Source organism: Oncorhynchus clarkii, chromosome 27 (assembly GCF_045791955.1).
Source record: "Oncorhynchus clarkii lewisi isolate Uvic-CL-2024 chromosome 27, UVic_Ocla_1.0, whole genome shotgun sequence".
Lineage (NCBI taxonomy): Eukaryota > Metazoa > Chordata > Actinopteri > Salmoniformes > Salmonidae > Oncorhynchus > Oncorhynchus clarkii.
In genome coordinates this window covers 35,414,586-35,434,570 of record NC_092173.1, presented here as the reverse complement: position 1 = coordinate 35,434,570, position 19,985 = coordinate 35,414,586, and the positions used below count along the sequence as shown (strand labels likewise).

Here is a 19,985-nt window from a genome sequence, read left to right as displayed (position 1 = left end):
CCAAGCCAGACTGCTGAACAGCTTCTACCCCTAAGCCATAAGACTGCTGAACAGCTTCTACCCCTAAGCCATAAGACTGCTGAACAGCTTCTACCCCTAAGCCATAAGACTGCTGAACAGCTTCTATCCCTAAGCCATAAGACTGCTGAACAGCTTCTACCCCTAAGCCATAAGACTGCTGAACAGCTTCTACCCCCAAGCCAGACTGCTGAACAGCTTCTACCCCTAAGCCATAAGACTGCTGAACAGCTTCTACCCCCAAGCCAGACTGCTGAACAGCTTCTACCCCCAAGCCAGACTGCTGAACAGCTTCTACCCCTAAGCCATAAGACTGCTGAACAGCTTCTACCCCCAAGCCAGACTGCTGAACAGCTTCTACCCCTAAGCCATAAGACTGCTGAACAGCTTCTACCCCTAAGCCATAAGACTGCTGAACAGCTTCTACCCCTAAGCCATAAGACTGCTGAACAGCTTCTACCCCTAAGCCATAAGACTGCTGAACAGCTTCTACCCCTAAGCCATAAGACTGCTGAACAGCTTCTACCCCCAAGCCAGACTGCTGAACAGCTTCTACCCCTAAGCCATAAGACTGCTGAACAGCTTCTACCCCTAAGCCAGACTGCTGAACAGCTTCTACCCCCAAGCCAGACTGCTGAACAGCTTCTACCCCCAAGCCATAAGACTGCTGAACAGCTTCTACCCCCAAGCCAGACTGCTGAACAGCTTCTATCCCTAAGCCATAAGACTGCTGAACAGCTTCTACCCCCAAGCCAGACTGCTGAACAGCTTCTACCCCCAAGCCAGACTGCTGAACAGCTTCTACCCCCAAGCCAGACTGCTGAACAGCTTCTACCCCTAAGCCATAAGACTGCTGAACAGCTTCTACCCCTAAGCCATAAGACTGCTGAACAGCTTCTACCCCCAAGCCAGACTGCTGAACAGCTTCTACCCCTAAGCCATAAGACTGCTGAACAGCTTCTACCCCCAAGCCAGACTGCTGAACAGCTTCTACCCCTACGCCATAAGACTGCTGAACAGCTTCTACCCCCAAGCCAGACTGCTGAACAGCTTCTACCCCTAAGCCACAAGACTGCTGAACAGCTTCTACCCCTAAGCCATAAGACTGCTGAACAGCTTCTACCCCTAAGACATAAGACTGCTGAACAGCTTCTACCCCCAAGCCAGACTGCTGAACAGCTTCTACCCCTAAGCCACAAGACTGCTGAACAGCTTCTACCCCTAAGCCATAAGACTGCTGAACAGCTTCTACCCCTAAGCCATAAGACTGCTGAACAGCTTCTACCCCCAAGCCAGACTGCTGAACAGCTAATCAAAATGGCTACTCGGGCTATTAGCATTACCCCCTGTATTATTTATCTATCTTCATTGTTTTGCACTGAGTCTCTTGCACCTGCTCTATGCACACTCACTAGACTCTACCCACACAAACTGCACTCCAACACACACACACACACACACACACACACACACACACACACACACACACACACACACACACACACACACACACACACACACACACACACACACACACACACACATGCATATTAATGCCACACACACACACACACTCACTAGACTCTACCCACACACTCACTAGACTCTACCCACACACTCACACAAACTACACTCCAACACACACACATGCATATTAATGCCACACACGCACGCACACACACACACACACAGAGACCGTCTTCACATATGCTGCTGCTACTCTGTTTATTATCTCTCCTGCTTGCCTAGTCACTTTTACCCCTACCTGCATGTACATACTGTATTAGCACAATAACCTCAACTACCTGGTACCCCTGCACATTGACTCAGTACTGGTACTTCCTGGATATAGTCTAGTTATTACCTCAACTACCTGGTACCCCTGCACATTGACTCAGTACTGGTACTTCCTGGATATAGTCTAGTTATTACCTCAACTACCTGGTACCCCTGCACATTGACTCAGTACTGGTTATCCTTGTATATAGTCTAGTTATTACCTCAACTACCTGGTACCCCTGCACATTGACTCAGTACTGGTACTTCCTGGATATAGTCTAGTTATTACCTCAACTACCTGGTACCCCTGCACATTGACTCAGTACTGGTACTTCCTGGATATAGTCTAGTTATTACCTCAACTACCTGGTACCCCTGCACATTGACTCAGTACTGGTACTTCCTGGATATAGTCTAGTTATTACCTCAACTACCTGGTACCCCTGCACATTGACTCAGTACTGGTTATCCTTGTATATAGTCTAGTTATTACCTCAACTACCTGGTACCCCTGAACATTGACTCAGTACTGGTTATCCTTGTATATAGTCTAGTTATTACCTCAACTACATGGTACCCCTGAACATTGACTCAGTACTGGTTATCCTTGTATATAGTCTAGTTATTACCTCAACTACATGGTACCCCTGAACATTGACTCAGTACTGGTTATCCTTGTATATAGTCTAGTTATTACCTCAACTACATGGTACCCCTGAACATTGACTCAGTACTGGTTATCCTTGTATATAGTCTAGTTATTACCTCAACTACATGGTACCCCTGAACATTGACTCAGTACTGGTACTTCCTGTATATAGTCTAGTTATTACCTCAACTACCTGGTACCCCTGCACATTGACTCAGTACTGGTACTTCCTGTATATAGTCTAGTTATTACCTCAACTACCTGGTACCCCTGAACATTGACTCAGTACTGGTACTTCCTGTATATAGTCTAGTTATTTGTTTTATTGTGTTACTATTTCCTTTTTATTTAGTAACTATTTTTCGTACTTGTTTAACTCTGCATTGTTGGGAAAGGGCTCATAAATAAGCATTTCACTGTAAAGTCTACAACTATTGTACTCAGCACATGTGACCAATAACATTTGATTTGATCTGATCTAACATCGGCCAGAACAAGACACACAGCAGTAAGGTGGAGCTACAGCGCTGGGCCTACTGTTCTGTTTTTAGACGTTTCTTTTAGATGGATTTCCAGGCTGCGTCTTGTGGTCACACGGGTTTGGGGGAGAGGAACTCACACTCCAAAACAAGCTGAGATGTTTGAAACACACACAATCCTCCATGGTGTGTGTGGGAGAGGAGTTCATTAGGGATCTCTTCCTGCTCTGATCTCAGAAGGTATTGGCTGCTGTAGAAGCCTGCTGTGGGGTAAATACCATTGTTCCTGTAGGAACACTCAACTATACCAGGAATACAAAGATAGAGACAGAGAGATGTTTACTGTTTATTTCCCTTTTGTTTATTGTCTATTTCACCTGCTTTGGCAATATAAACATGTTTCCCATGCCAATAAAGCCCTTTGAATTGAATTGAGAGAGCAAAATGGAGAGAGATATATGGAGAGAAATATATGGAGAGAGTGATATGGAGAGAGAGAGATATGGAGAGAGAGATATGGAGAGAGAGAGAGCAAGAGAGAGATATGGCAGAAGAGTGGGAAACAGTATGCTTCACCCCCTATGTGTGTGTTTACAGTAAACACAGTGCTGTATTTAGTGAACTTTCCCTCCAGCCCTCTCTCTGTTTCCCTCCAGCCCTCTCTCCGTTTTCCTCCAGCCCTCTTTCTGTTCCCCTCCAGCCCTCTTTCTGTTCCCCTCCAGCCCTCTCTCTGTTCCCCTCCAGCCCTCTCTCTGTTTCCCTCCAGCCCTCACTCTGTTTCCCTCCAGCCCTCACTCTGTTTCCCTCCAGCCCTCACTCTGTTTCCCTCCAGCCCTCTCTCTCTCTCTCTCTCTTATGCTTGTACCCTTTATTTCTCTCCAAAGTAGCCCCCCCCCACACACACACACACACACACACACACACACACACACACACACACACACACACACACACACACCCACCCACCAGGTGTTTTAGTGAGGAATGTTTGCTAGTAAACCCTAGCTCCACACACACACAAACAGTGCATAACACTCCGAATCCTTGTGGGTCTGCGTGTTTAAACGTGCTAGGTAGGCCTAGTGCTCTGAAGAATATCTCCCCCATCTCTCTGTAACACACACGTGGCCTGGAGGAAACACCCAAATTCCCTCACAGACACAGACACACAGTGAAATGTGTAAACTGGAGTGGGCAGTGGTTGAGGTCAGACCAGCAGAAGAAGTAGAAACTCCATAGGCACCAGACAACCTCCAGACAACCTCCAGACAACCTCCAGACAGCTTTTAGAAAACATCTGTTTCTCCTCTTGTAGCTCTGTAAACCACCACTTTGTTTCTGCACTCTCATCCCTTTACCCCAGCCATGTTTACTTCAACAACACATCCACAGTTCATCATCCCTCATCCCTTTACTCCAGCCATGTTTACTTCAACAACACATCCACAGTTCATCTCTCATCCCTTTACCCCAGCCATGTTTACTTCAACAACACATCCACAGTTCATCATCTCTCATCCCTTTACTCCAGCCATGTTTACTTCAACAACACATCCACAGTTCATCATCCCTCATCCCTTTACTCCAGCCATGTTTACTTCAACAACACATCCACAGTTCATCTCTCATCCCTTTACCCCAGCCATGTTTACTTCAACAACACATCCACAGTTCATCATCCCTCATCCCTTTACTCCAGCCATGTTTACTTCAACAACACATCCACAGTTCATCATCCCTCATCCCTTTACCCCAGCCATGTTTACTTCAACAACACATCCACAGTTCATCATCCCTCATCCCTTTACCCCAGCCATGTTTACTTCAACAACACATCCACAGTTCATCATCCCTCATCCCTTTACTCCAGCCATGTTTACTTCAACAACACATCCACAGTTCATCATCCCTCATCCCTTTACTCCAGCCATGTTTACTTCAACAACACATCCACAGTTCATCATCCCTCATCCCTTTACTCCAGCCATGTTTACTTCAACAACACATCCACAGTTCATCATCTCTCATCCCTTTACTCCAGCCATGTTTACTTCAACAACACATCCACAGTTCATCATCTCTCATCCCTTTACTCCAGCCATGTTTACTTCAACAACACATCCACAGTTCATCATCCCTCATCCCTTTACTCCAGCCATGTTTACTTCAACAACACATCCACAGTTCATCATCCCTCATCCCTTTACCCCAGCCATGTTTACTTCAACAACACATCCACAGTTCATCATCCCTCATCCCTTTACCCCAGCCATGTTTACTTCAACAACACATCCACAGTTCATCATCCCTCATCCCTTTACTCCAGCCATGTTTACTTCAACAACACATCCACAGTTCATCATCTCTCATCTGTGGCAGTAGGATGCACAGACAGATGACACGGCTGTTTCTCTCTCTCTCTCTCTCTCTCCCTCTCTCTCTCTCTCTCTCAACCACCACTATTTATCAGTGCTCTGAATATCAGCTAGCACGATTTTCATGAAATGCTCCTGAAATATACTGATGCCTCATCTGTCTGTCTGATAGAAAAGGGAAGTGTGTGTGTGTGTGAAAAGGGAAGTGTGTGTGTGTCACATGAGCGAGAGGCATGAGAGAGCTGTAAATGTGTGTGAGGTGATGACATGATGGCCACCAGTGCATGTGACATGACATGTGTGATGTCTGTGTTGTTTTGCCTGACATCGTGACCTGACCAGGTAGCCCATGATGTAACATGGAGTGGATTGGTGATGCTCATGTTATTACACAGAAGTAGCAACAATGGCTGCCCATCCAACCCACTCTCAGAGAGGACAGGACACGGGCCCTCGTTCAATAAAACCCTTTCCCTCCCTTCCCTGAGCACAGTTTCCACCCTTTTAAGTCCACCCTGACCATCAGCAGAGACATGGGGTGACGGTTCTGATGGCTCCATGCTGGGATGTCAACACTAGCTGATAGAGAATTCTAAGCAGCCAACACACCAAGTGTGTCACACTGACAGTGTGTCTCTGAGTGTGTGTGTGTGTGTGTCTCTGAGTGTGTGTGTGTGTGTGTGTGTGTGTGTGTGTGTCTCTGAGTGTGTGTGTGTGTGTGTGTGTGTGTGTGTGTCTCTGAGTGTGTGTGTGTGTGTGTGTGTGTGTGTGTGTGTGTGTGTGTGTGTGTGTGTGTGTGTGTGTGTGTGTGTGTGTGTCTCTGAGTGTGTGTGTGTGTGTGTGTGTGTGTCTCTGAGTGTGTGTGTGTGTGTGTGTGTGTGTGTGTCTCTGAGTGTGTGTGTGTGTGTGTGTGTGTGTGTGTGTGTGTGTCTCTGAGTGTGTGTGTGTGTGTGTGTGTGTGTGTGTGTGTGTGTGTGTGTGTGTGTGTAAGACCCCTCTGGTTCTGCGAGGTACAGTCTAAATACCTACATGCAAACTGAAAGACACGGGCTGGGTATGACTGGATGTAGGCTACATAGAAAGGATTGCGGTTAAAATAGGCCTACTGTTGGCTGTAGAAAACTTAAACCGAGATGTTGTGATGATGTGTTGACAGGCTAGGTAAAGAAACTAACTTTTCCTGACAGTCCTAGCTAGTTAGATAACTAGTTAGCAAGTTACAATGTAATAGCATGTCTTAAGAACACAATCTATTGATATAGGCTTTTACACTGTAGCCACAGACGGATAGAATAGTTGCTGTGTCCTACTGACTGGCTTCTAGATATTTGATTAGTTGCCACGATGTGTCCCTTCCGACCATGGGACAAATGAAAGCCAGACAGCTCAGAAGTTTAGAAACCATCCAGCCAGTCTATCCTGAAAAGTAAAGCCACACTTTTACGAAGAGAACATTCAATCTGGCTACTTACAGCACACACAAAGCGTACGCCCCGTTAACACTTTCGCTATCCCGAACCAGGAAACTCCCGTCGCGTCCCGCGCGGGCCAGCAGCTCCTCGGCAGCAGCGCGACTCAGGTCCCGGTGATACCACAACGGAGGCGCTAGCCCCAGCGGCGACACCCCGCCGCCACCGGCCATCGCCACAGCCCCAGAAAACACACGGTTTCCTGAGTTAAACAATCTCAACGAGACGATAAATCCGGCAGTTAGAGTGCAAGTAGTGTGAGTCCGAGTTGGAAAACGCGAGAAAACTGTGACGTTATTAGTTTTAGATGGGTCGTTTGTGTAGTTTCCTCCGTTCCTGAAAGTCTGCCATGGAGGCTCCGCTGCTTTCGCGCTTCCCACGGAAATCAGCCTATGTAAATCCTGGAGATGGAGCGAGCTGGAGAGGGAGAGGCATAGCAGCTACAGCGTGTATTTCAGCCAAGACTAGGCCTCACAACAACAAACACTTCCTGTTGTGTGGTGTGCGTGTTTATGCAGCTAACTGTTTATTAACATAGTAATAATTAATACTGGTTCACTTAATGTTTTTACAGTGTTGCATTTTCTTTGCGAGGTGTGAGTCCACCTAGTGGTCATAACACAGAAGTGCTCCCACAGGACTGTGACTTGTTTTGAAGTTGTAACTTATTTTGTAAACCAAGCCTGATCCTTCAACCTATTCCTAAAGCTTCATCCCAGCCCAATTTATGTTTAAAAGAAGTGCTTTGTCTGCATCAACACATGCACACGTACACACACACACACAAAGATGGCATCCCTTGCCGCGTTCTCAGAGAATGCGCAGACCAGCTGGCTGGTGTGTTTACTCAATCGGCTGGTGTGTTTACTCATATTCAATCGCTCCCTTTCCCAGTCTGCTGTCCCCACATGCTTCAAGATGGCCGTCATTGTTCCTGTACCCAAGAAGGTAAAGGTAACTGGCTATCGCCCCGTAGCACTCACTTCTGTCATCATGAAGTGCTTTGAGAGACTAGTCAATATATAATCTCCACCTTACCTGTCACCCTAGACCCACTTCAGTTTGCATACCGCCCCAACAGGTCCACAGACAATGCAATCGCCATCACACTGTACACTGCCCTATCCCATCTGGATAAGAGGAATGTATGTAAGAATGCTGTTAATTGACTATAGCTCAGCATTCAACACCATAGTACCCTCCAAGCTCATCATCAAGCTGGAGGCCCTGGGTCTCAACCCCGCCCTGTGCAATTGGGTCCTGGACTTTCCCCCCCCCAGGTGGTAAAGGTAGGAAACAACATCTCCACTTCACTGACCCTCAACACTGGGGCCCCACAAGGGTGCGTGCTCAGCCCCCTCTTGCTCAGCCCCCTCATGTACTCCCTGTATGGCCATGCACGCCTCCAACTCAATCATCAAGTTTGCAGACGACACAACAGTATTAGGCTTGATTACCAACACGACAGCCTACAGAGGCCTTAAGTGAGGGTACTCAAAGTAGATGATCGTGGACTTCACATCGAAGGGACAATAGTGGAAATAGGTGGAAAGTTTTAAGTTCCTCAGCGTACACATCACAAACTGAAATGGTCCATCCACACAGACAGTGTGGTGAAGAAGGCTCAGGAGGCTGAAGAAATGTGGCTTGACACACTTTGACGAAAGCACGACCGAGAGCATCCTGTTGGTCTGTATCCCCACCTGGTACGGCAACTGCACCTCCCTCAACCACAAGGCTCTCCAGAGGGTGGTGTGGTCTGCACAATTTATTTTACCTTTATTTAACTAGGCAAGTCAGTTAAGGACAAATTCTTATTTTCAATGACGGCCTAGGAACAATGGGTTAGAACGACAGAACGACAGATTTGTACCTTGTCAGCTCAGGGGTTTGAACTTGCAACCTTCCAGTTACTAGTCCAACGCTCTAACCACTAGGCTACCCTGCCACCCCTATAGTCAACTACCTGCCAGTCAAGACACCTACAGCAACCGATGTCACAGAAAGGCCAAAAAGATAATCAAGGACAACAACCACCTGAGGCACTGTCTGTTCACCCCGCTATCATCCAGAAGGCGAGGTCAGTACAGGTGCATCAAAGCTGGGACCAAGAGACTGAAAAACAGCTTCTATCTCAAGGCCATCAGACTGCTAAACAGCAATCACTAACTCAGAAGGCTGCTGCCTACATACAGACTCATATCACTGGCCACTTTAATAAATGGATCACTAGTCACTTTAAACAATGCCACTTCAATAATGTTAACATATCTTTCATTACTCATCTCATATGAATATACTATACCTTATACCATCTACTGCATCTTGCCTATGTCGCTCGACCATCGCTCATCCATATATTTATATGTACATATTCTTATTCCATCCCTTTAGATTTGTGTGTATTAGGTAGTTGTTGGGGAATTGTTAGATTACTTGTTAGATATTACTGCACTGTCAGAGCTAGAAGCACAAGCATTGCTCTACACTCGCATTAACAACTGCTAACCATGTGTATGTGACCAATACTATTTGATTTGATTTGTAGAGTGTGAGGTGAGTGGGACCTGGAGAGAGGCTAGGTATTAATAGCCTTATGGACCTCGTCCATCTTTCTGCTATTCTTGGCTATGTCATCACACAGAGCATGGTGTGTGTAAGTGTGTGTGGAGGCTACATGAATGTGAGTCTCTGTACATGTGTGTGTATGTGCTTCTGTGAGAGAGTGTGTGCCACATCTCAGGCAGCAGGGGTGAGGACTATGGCCTGGTAACCACAGGTACCAGGAGACTAGCCACACCCATAATACGCTCTGTGACAAATGAAAACATAAAAGACAAGAACAGACTGTACTCACACACACACACACACACACACACACACACACACACACACACACACACACACACACACACACACATAGGGGAATGGAACACCCCATAATTACTGAGAACTGAAGCAGATTGGCCTCCCTCTCAGACTGGTCATGTGTTTTTGGTTCCCTGAAATATCCTAACGTCCTAGACAGAGAGTAAGGTTCTGTTGGCAGCCTCAGTGCCAAGGCGGGCTGAGTGCCAAACACTAAACACTGAACCCTTCTACGGGAGAGGAAAGAGAGGAGGGAAGGGAGAAGAGGACAGCATGAAGAGGGTGTAAGGGTGAGGACTGAGGAAAGAGGTCATTATTTTCCTGTGGCTCTGGTCAAAAGTAGTGCATATTTAGTTTTTTTTATTGAACCTTTATTTAACTGTGTGGAATAGGATGTAATTTGATATGAGACATATAGCCACAGAAACACAGTTACAGTGTGTAGGAATACAAGGACACATAAAGCCATCTATGACATAAGCATCTGTGGTTTTTTTCAAAGCAGGACAATGCTTAATGACATTGTTGCCAGGAGGAGGAGTGTGTTGCGGGGGCAGCACGTTGCCAGGGTGGTGTGGTTTAAGCAGTATTCTGCCACCTTCTTGTTGGGGTTCTTTCCGGTGAACCACAGCTGCAGGCAGCAGAGAAGAAAGGGAGGAGAGAGGGGTGGAGAGGACAGGATAAAGAAACAATGTTTCATCACATTGTTTTATTTTGCATTTAAATGTTTGTGTGTGTCTGTGAGAGAGTGTATACCTGTGTGTGTGTCTGTGAGAGAGTGTATACCTGTGTGTGTGCGTGTATGTGTGTATCAAATCACATTTTATTAATCACATGCTTTGTGAACAACAGGTGTAGACTAACAGCAAAATGCTTACTTACAGGCCGTTCCCAACCATGCAGAGAGAAAGAAAACAGAGAAATAATAGAAAAGTAATAATAAAATACACAATGAGTATGATAACTTGGCTATATACACGGGGTACCAGTACAGAGTCGATGTGCAGGGGTACGAGGTCATTGAGATAGATATGTACAGTACCAGTCAAAGGTTTGGAGACATCCACTCATTCCAGGGTTTTTCTTTATTTGGTAGGCCGTCATTGTAAATAAGAATTTGTTGTTAACTGACTTAAATAAAGGTTAAATAAATAAACATAAAAAATATAATTTGTACTATTTTCTACATTGTAGAATCATGTAGCAACCAAAAAGTATTAAACAAATCAAAATATATTTGATATTCTTCAAAGTAGCCACCCTTTGCCTTGATGACAGCTTTGCACACTATTGGCATTCTCTCAAACAGCTTCACCTGGAATGCTTTTCCAACAGTCTTCAAGCAGTTCCCACATATGCTGAGCACTTGTTGGCTGCTTTTCCTCGGTCCAACTCATCCCAAACCATCTCTATCGGGTTGAGGTCCCTGGTATAGAAGCGTTGATGCAGTCAGTCAGCACTCAGTGGTGCAGCTGTAGAACCTTTTGAGGATCTGAGGGCCCATGCCAAATCTTTACGGCCTCCTGAGGGGGAAGAAGCGTTGTCGTGCCCTCTTTTCCAACTGTGCTGGTGTGTGTGGACCATGATAGATCCTTAATGATGTGGACACTGAGGAACTTGACGTTCTCGGCCCACTCCAGCCCTGTTGACAGTGGTGTAAAGTACTTGAAAGTACTACTTAAAAATACTTGAAAGTACTACTTAAGTCGTGTTTTGGGGTATTTGTACTTTACTTTACTATTTATATTTTTTGACAACTTTTACTTCTACTTCACTACATTCCTAAAGAAAATGATGTACATTTTACTCCTTCAATTGTCCCTGACACCCAAACATATTCGTTATATTTAGAATGTTTAGCAGGATAGGAGAATGGTCTAATGTGCACACTTATCAAGAGAACATCCGTGGTCATCCCTACTGACTCTGATCTGGTGGACTCACTAAACAGAGAACATCCCTGGTCATGCCTACTACCTCTGACCACATGCTTGTAAATTATGCCTGAGTGTTGGAGTATGCACCTGGTTATCTGTAAATTTAAAAAACAAGAAAATCGTACCTTCTGCTTTGCTTAATATAAGCAATTAGAAAGTATTTATAGTATATTACTTTTAATACTTAAGTACATTTTAGCAATTACATTTATTTTTGATACTTAAGAATTTTGAAACCAAATACTTTAAGACTGTTTCTCAAGTATTGATTTTACTAGGTGACTTTCACATTTACTTGAGTCATTTTCTATGAAGGCTGCCTGTTGATGTAAATTGGGGCGTGCTCATCCCTCCATTTCCTGTAGTCCACGATCAGCTCCTTTGTTTCGCTGACGTTGAAGGAGATGTTGTTGTCCCGGCACAACACTGCCAGGTCTCCGACCTCCTTCCTTTAGGCTGTCTCGTTGTTCTCGTGGGTGAACAGGGAGTACAGGTAGGGACTACGCATGCACACTTGACGGGTCCCCGTGTTGAGGGCCAGCATGGCGAATGTGTTGTTGCCTGGTGTGTGTCTTGTGTGTGTGTGTGTGTGTGTGTGTGTGTGTGTGTGTGTGTGTGTGTGTGTGTACCTGTGGTCCAAACCCAACCGCAGTGCCAGTCCTGTTTGCAGGTGAAGTCATCCTTGCAGTCGTCCCACCAGCTATGGCAGTCCTCCTGACACAGAGACACATTAAGGATCCGCTCCTATCACCAGGACTGGTCCACCTACACAATAAAAGTCATAGAATGTTGATTCAAGCATAACCTACATAGAAACTAGCTATGAGAAACTCCTTGATTTTCCTTATTAAACTGTTTTGGTAGTGCACGTACACAGGTGCACGGACACCTGCTCATTGAACATCTCATTCCAAAATCATTGCCATTAATATGAAGTTGGTCCCCCCTTTGCTGCTATAACAACCTCCACTCTTCTGGGAAGGCTTTCCCCTAGATGTTGGAACATTGCTGCGGGGACTTGCTTCCATTCAGCCAAAAGAGCATTAGTGAGGTTGGGCAATTCATCCCAAGGTGTTCGATCAGATTGAGTTCAGGGCTCTGTGCAAGCCAGTCAAGTTTTTTCACACCCCGATCTCGACAAACCATTTCTGTATGGACCTCGCTTTGCACATGGGGGCATTGTCATGCTGAAACAGGAAAGGGCCTTCCCCAAACTGTTGCCACAAAGTTGGAAGCACGAAATCATCTAGAACGTCATTGTTTCCTGTAGTATATCACTGGCACTAAGTGACCTTGTATCACTGGAACTAAGGGGCCTAGCCCAAACCATGAGAAACAGTCCAGACCATTATTCCTCCTCCACCAAACTTTACAGTTGGCACTATGCATCCGGGCAGGTAGCGTTCTCCTGGCATCCGCCAAACCCAGATTAGTCCATCTGACTGCCAGATAGTGAAGCGTGATTCATCACTCCAGAGAATGGGTTTCCACTGCACTTTTAAACAAGACCTGTTTAAGGTCTTGCTCACATCGGCTACGGAGAGCTTAATCACACAGTCATCCGGAACAGCTGGTGCTCTCATGCATGCTTCAGTGTTGCTTTCCTTGAAGCGAGCATAAAAGGCATTTAGCTCATCTGGTAGGCTCGCGTCACTGGGCAGCTCACGGCTGGTTTTCCCTTTGTAGTCCGTAATAGTTTGCAAGCTCTGCCACATCCAACAAGCATCAGAGACAGTGTAGTAAGATTCAATCTTAGTACTGTATTGACGCTTTGCCTGTTTGATGGTTCGTCTGAGGGCATAGTGGGCTTACTTATAAGCGTCCGAACAGTGTCCCGCTCCTTGAAAGCGGCAGCTCTAGCCTTTAGCTCAGTGCAGATGTTGCCTGTAATCCATGGTTTCAGGTTGGGATATGTACTGTGGGTCACTGTGGGGACGATGTCGTTGATGCACTTCTTGATGAAGCCGGTGACTGAGGTGGTATGCTCCTCAATGCCATTGGATGAATCCAGGAAACTTATTCCAGTCTGTGCTAGCAAAACAGTCCTGTAGCGTAGCATCCGTGTCATCTGACCACTTCCATATTGAGAGAGTCACTGGTACTTCCTGCTTTAGTATTTGCTTGTAAGCAGGAATCAGGAGGATAGAATTATGGTCAGATTTGCCAAATGGAGGGCAAGGGAAAGCTTTGTATGCATCTCTGTGTGTGGAGTAAAGGTGGTCTAGAGTTTTTTCTCCTCTGGTTGCACATGTGACATGCTGGTAGAAATGAGGTAAAACGGATTTAAGTTTGCCTGCATTAAAGTCCCCGGCCACTAGGAGCACCGCTTCTGGATGAGCACTTTTTGTTTGCTTATGGCCTTATACAGCTGGTTGAGTGCGGTCTTAGTGCCAGCATCAGTTTGTGGTGGAAAATATTTGGCTATAAACAATATAGATGAGAACTCTCTTGGTAGACAGTGTGGTCTGCAGCTTATCATGGGGTACTCTACATCGGGGGAGAAATACCTCGAGACTTCTTTATTATTAGACATCACGCACCAACTGTTATCGACAAATAGACACACACCCCCGCCCCTCGTCTTACCAGACGTAGCTGCTCTGTCCTGATGAAACACAGAAAACCCAGCCAGCTCTATATTATCTGTGTCGTCGTTTAGCCATGGCTCTGTGAAACATAAGATATTACAGTTTTTAATGTCCCGTTGGTAGGATAGTCTTGATAGTAGATCATCCAGCTTATTCTCCAGTGGTTGCACGTTGGCCAATAGAATGGATGGTAGTGGAGGTTTACTCACTCGCCTACAAATTCTCACATGGCATCCGGACCTTCTCCCCATGTATCTCCATCTTTGTGATGGAACTCACGTTCCCAATTCCCTGGAGTGCCCAGTTAGGGTAAAGGAATATGAAGTGGCAAGTGTCAGTGCTTTTATGCAGCTCTCCTACACAGAGGCACGTGAAGTAGTTGAAGGAGTGAGGGGAGCTGAAGATATGGTGGTGGATGCTCCGCAGACTGTAGATATTCAGAGTGTTGTTCAACAGTCGAGGGAAACTGATATGCTGACTGTGAAGAAGGTGGATTTTATGGTGTTTATCTTGCATATAATTAATTGTCCTGCACATACACACAAAAAGTCCAAGAAACTGGACATTATAGTTTCTGCGGCTGAAATGTTTTTGGGTTGACAGGACTTCACTGCAGTTGAATCTGATTTTTTAAATTATTTATTTTTTAATTAGTTGGTCTGATATACAGCCAAAACAGAAGGTGGCGGCATGCACCTATAGCATTTGTTAGAGGACTGCAATAATATCAAAGAAGACCTCATATAGCAATACACCAACAAGTGTAGTCTGCCATAAAACCAAAGATAGAACAATGAGATGGTTGAGTTATAAAAATATTTGATAAACCTCTAGAACAAGAAGCAGCAGCAGTAGTAGTAGTAGTAGTAGTAGTAGTAGTAGTAGTAGTAGTAGCAGTAGTAGTAGTAGTAGTAAGCGGAACGTATGTGGAACGATATGCGTACACACCGGGAGCGTTTACAAAACAACACTTGTTTCCGGTCAGTTTAAATTTGAAATTTATATTTTGATAGCTACTAGTCGGGATAGTGGTTTGACAAGTAAGACGGTGAATATTTTGACATGTACAGTAAATATGTGTACAATTTTTTTGTTGATGTATTAGATATTGTTTCGTAACATAGCTAGCTAGCTAACGCGTTAGCTACATTATGCAGGATGAAGAGTGTTTGCTAGCTAGTAAGGAAGATCTGCAATAACTTAACAGATACCATTTTAAAGTATTCAAAACCTAATCTGCAATTCTTACAGTAGCTAACGTACCCAAGTTAGCAGCTAGCTAGCTATGTTGTGACATTTCTTACAAGTAGCTTTCGCTAGCTACACTCTCAACACATTGTTAGGGTCACTGAAACCAACATCTGATTGTACTCATCTAGCCAGGTCTGTTATCTAGGTGGGTGCTGATAGCTATCCTGTCTCAATGAAGTATGTGTGTCTTCTCAGACAGAGATGTCCACGCAGTTCCCCTCGCTGTTTCCCAGGATGACAGAGACTCTGTGGTTCAACCTGGACCGGCCGTGTGTGGATGAGACAGAGTTACACCAACAGGAGCAGCAGCACCAGACCTGGGTACAATCAAACAAACACAGAGAGAGAAAAGAAAGGACAAGACTAGAAGGAGTGACAGAGCCAACCTGGGTTCAGACATACACACACTGACCTCTCCTGTCTCTCCCCCTTAGTTACAGAGCATCTCAGAGAAGGACAATAGCCTGATGCCTATTGGGAAGCCAATTTTTGAGGTATCTGAGCTTTAAATAATGTTTATTTTACTTACCTAGACAACTGACCTGTCGGTCACTCATATTTTCATCCAAAAGTTGACCCAAATGTATACAAGATGCTTATGAATTTTGACCAAGTCGTGCGATATTACAAAGGTGAATCATGTTCACATTTATTTGACCTTTATTTATGCAGGGAGTCACCATTGAGACCAGTGTCTCTTTCACAAGGGAGCCCTGCAAATACAATTTCATACGACCAAATCGAAAACAATATATATCCAGCAAAATACAGTACAACACAAATGTCAATTTTTTTTTTATTACATTCCTCAATAAGAAGGTCCCCAATCAATATTTTAAATTGCCTGAGCAGCACCAGAACATCCAATTGTAATGTATTTTGTAGTTGGTTCTATGTGGGTGTGGAAAGGGCATGTGGGGCATTACAATTCAATAAAATAGAGAAGTTCATGTTTGCATTTTGTGGTTATTCCCAACAGCTCCTAGGTTTGGGAGAGTCATTAGGGGCAGCAGGGTAGCCTAGTGGTTAGAGAGTTGGACTAGTAACTGGAAGGTTGCAAGTTCAAATCCCCGAGCTGACAAGGTACAAATCTGTCGCCCCTGAACAGGCAGTTAACCCACTGTTCCTAGGCCGTCATTAAAAATAAGAATTTGTTCTTAACTGACTTGCCTAGTTAAATAAAGGTAAAAAAATGTTTTAAAAAAAATGTAGGGCCAGAGGAGGGAGGGCAAGCAAGAGCTTAAATTATACTATCCAAAGATAGTGTAAAGCTACAGTAGGAGAGAACAGCACAGTTAGCTACATTCCCCACAGATATATTTTTAGGTTCACTGAAACCCAAATCTGATCAGCTGTGTACTAATCTATCCCGGTCTGTTATCTAGGTGGGTGCTGATAGCTATCCTGTCTCAGTGAAGTGTGTCTTCTCAGACAGAGATGTCCATGCTGTTTCCCAGGATGACCGTCTCTGTGGTTCAAGACTGCTGTTATGCTTTTGTAATGCTCGCTGGCTCGCATTCAAACCAAGTAAAGTTAAAGATGGTTGTCCTAAACCCCCTACCCTGTGTGAACTTGGTTATGAAAGAGAGTTTAGCAGCTAGGGAGAGGTTTTAATATGTCATGACATTTAATTCCTCAAATTTTACATATCGTTTCACTGGATGTGCTACCTTGTCCTCAGACCTGCTGTTTTCAACTCTCTCCCTCCATCCCTCTACTGTACCTGCTGTCTCGACCTCTGAATGGGTCTCAGTGGTCTAAGGCACTGCATCTCAGTGCTAGAGGTGTCACTACAGACCCTGGTTCGATTCCAGACTGTATCACAACAGGCCGTGATTGGGAGTCCCATAGGGCGGTGCACAATTGGCCCAGCATCGTCAGGGTTTGGCCGGGGTAGACCGTCATTGTAAATAAGAATTTGTTTTTAACTGACTTGCCTAGTTAAATAAAATAAAAACGCTTGGCTATGAAAAACCAACTGACATTTACTCCTGAGGTACTTGACCTGTTGCAGACTCTACAACCACTGTGATTATTATTTGACTCTACTGGTCATTTGTGAACATTTGAACATTTTGAAGAACGATCTGGCCTTGTATTCTTATAATCTCCAACTGGTACAGCCAGAAGAGAACTTCCTAGGTTTCTGCCTTTCTAGGGAGTTTTTCCTAGCCACAATGCTTCTGCTTTGCTTGCTGTTTGGGGTTTTAGCCTGGATTTCTGTATAGCACTTTGTGACATCGGCTGATGAAAAAAGGGCTTTATAAATACAATTTGATTTGATTGTTTACCATTTTGCGTCAACGTTTGGAATAAAATAAGATAGTGGTATTTTCTTTTATAGTGGCTGTTAAGCATGTTTTCTGTCATTTTTCCATGCTCACTCTGGTGTGTGTTTGCGTTCTCTGTGGGTGTGTAGCAAACATTTGACGAGGAAGAAGAGGAGGAGGATGAGGATGAGGAAGATAGTGAGGAAGACTCTGAGGATGAAGAGGACATGCAGGACATAGATGAGATGAACGACTACAACGAGTCACCGGACGACGGAGAGGTCAACGAGGTCAATGCGCGCGCACACACAATCAGGGGTTAGGGGTCACGTCTATGGAGCACTACATAAGGGAAATACTAGGCCTTCTGATTCTTAATGTCACTCATCCCTCTCTCAGGTGGATATGGAGGGAGCAGACCAAGACCAGGACCAGTGGATGATCTAGGCCAGAGTAATCCTCGCTGCTCTCTGATGCCCCCTTGGTAGCGCTCATCTACTCTGCCGGAGAGTGGCTTTTGGTTGGTGAACTTTCCCTGCTGTTCACACCCACCCTGTGAAACTAAAGGGGGAGGTGTGAGCTGCGTGGGGTTTTACTGCATGGAGAAAGTGCTGTGTGCGTGTTCTCTCATTCAGTGTTCTACAGTTGCAATGTGTGAAGACTGTAAAACATTTTTCTCTTGAAACAAGTGTTTTTAGGAGAAAGAACTGCTCCACCTCAACCTCCCCTCTGCTAGTTCTGTCCTCCCCCACAGATCACGAGACACTCAGACCCTTTGTTTAGACCATGCACACATCAAACTCAAGGACATCAGAGTGCACTTACTCCCCTCTCTGGTACTCGTTTATTCTGTGTGTGTACTTTGACTCCCCCGTCCGTCCGTCACCAGTCGCGTCACATCTGAATGGGCATAAACCATAGCCTGTACCATGCACCTGCATAATCTGCTGTGTGTGGGTGTGCTGTCAACAGAAACCTGGAGAGTTAAAAACAAACGTTAGTATTCAACAAAACTGATTTTAAAAAGGAATTTCACAGGTGCTCGTATGTATGTATGTAAATGCCTTTTTAATTGGTCCAGTGTCTTATGTAAATAAAGAGAAACATTGAGTACAGATAATGGATTTATTGATGCCACACAGACTTGTATAACACGTTAGATGCTGTCTGAGCGATATTCAACCAGCAGGGGGCACTAAGCAGAAGGCAGCAGGAGACTAGGAGGGTCAAGGCAGCAGGAGGCTCAGACAACAAAACCAGAAGTAAGTTGTACCCAATCTTGCATGTCTTAGTAATAGTTATGTGTGTCTCTCTCTCACTGTGTCATCTTCGAAGCCTCGTGTGACCTCTGCTATGGCAGTGATTCTTGCATCCATTTCCACACTGTAGAGCCTGGTGCCCAGGCGATACGCACTGTGCTGTATCCACAGTGGAAACCCAGCACTGTCAGAGGGCAGTGCTCGGAAAATAATCCGCTCCCTTATCTTACCTACACACACATAGGTGTGGTCAGACAGGCAAATGTGGATGGAGAAGAGAGGGAGAAGAATTTCAGTCAGGTGGGGTCACCTTTCTTGGGGCTGATATTGCTGCTGAACTCCACCTTGCTGCACCAGAGGTCAAAGGTTTTCAGGATGCTTTCTGGGTCTCCGGGGGTGGGGTGGGTCAGAACATACTGGAAGGCCCTCTCTTCCCGGCTCAGCCTAGTATTACAGTCATATCACATCCTCACCAGCACCGCCCGGTAGAACAACAAAGTAGTAGTAGGGAATAAGTCAACACCAGGGGGAGGAAGGCCAGCATTATGGCACCAGACACCATAGTACTGCTGCAAGAAGAAACACACACATATAGTAGGTACACACACTAACACACATATCTAAACACACACCAGGAGAAGGGAGACTACCAGCGCACATACTATTCATTAAAAAAAGATAATAAAATAAACTCTTCCTCAATTACACAAACACCCATTACAGTCCATTCTGTACTTATAGACCAGCAAGCTAACCAACATACACAGCTGTTCCTCCTACTGCAGTTACTAGAGATTTACGTTGAGTGACAGGAGATTCTTTCACCTCACTGACAAACAACGCTACATTGAACTACTACAACTCAACCTACCATAACACAAACCTCTTGTAAAAAGTATATTCTCTCCCACAAAACCACCGTACAGCAAAAACAAGACTCCTCTGCCCAGAGATGAGTTTGTCAAATAGGAGAAATGCAAAAAGGTTATTGTGTGTGTCTGTAGTCAGAGCTCCATAGGTGAGGGCAGAGTGTGTATGTAGTA

General features: G+C 45.1%; 2 protein-coding genes across 4 annotated transcripts in view; one reads left to right on the top strand and one right to left on the bottom strand.

The window, feature by feature from the left end:
• LOC139386300 (phosphatidylinositol 3,4,5-trisphosphate 5-phosphatase 2A-like) overlaps positions 1–7,135 on the bottom strand; it is a 71,578-nt gene extending 64,443 nt beyond the window's left edge. Inside the window, exon 1 of the mRNA XM_071131799.1 lies at positions 6,773–7,135. Within this exon, the coding sequence (XP_070987900.1) occupies positions 6,773–6,942 (170 nt within the window). The 5' untranslated portion in view covers positions 6,943–7,135. The remainder of the gene's footprint in view (positions 1–6,772) is intronic.
• Positions 7,136–15,049: 7,914 nt separating this feature from the next.
• On the top strand, positions 15,050–18,803 carry LOC139386302 (anaphase-promoting complex subunit 15-like). Of its 3 annotated transcripts, none has more exons than XM_071131804.1 (5): positions 15,050–15,142; positions 15,609–15,734; positions 15,848–15,907; positions 17,833–17,973; positions 18,083–18,798. In XM_071131804.1, exons 2-5 carry the CDS (start codon positions 15,615–15,617, stop codon positions 18,128–18,130), a joined length of 369 nt encoding a protein of 122 aa, XP_070987905.1. In that variant the 5' UTR covers positions 15,050–15,142; positions 15,609–15,614; the 3' UTR covers positions 18,131–18,798. The 3 variants fall into 3 exon arrangements, with proteins under 3 accessions (XP_070987905.1, XP_070987902.1, XP_070987904.1); XM_071131801.1 differs by having other exon boundaries at positions 15,133–15,202; XM_071131803.1 differs by having other exon boundaries at positions 15,138–15,210; positions 18,083–18,803.
• Positions 18,804–19,985: the final 1,182 nt, after the last annotated feature.

Excerpts from the sequence above, each read along its gene's own strand:
- LOC139386302 (XM_071131803.1), top strand. The coding sequence starts at position 15,615 with ATGTCCACGCAGTTCCCCTCGCTGTTTCCCAGGATGACAGAGACTCTG. Across the intron at positions 15,735-15,847 it reads AGCAGCAGCACCAGACCTGG|TTACAGAGCATCTCAGAGAA; the intron begins GTACAATCAAAC and ends TCTCCCCCTTAG. Across the intron at positions 17,974-18,082 it reads ACGACGGAGAGGTCAACGAG|GTGGATATGGAGGGAGCAGA; the intron begins GTCAATGCGCGC and ends TCCCTCTCTCAG.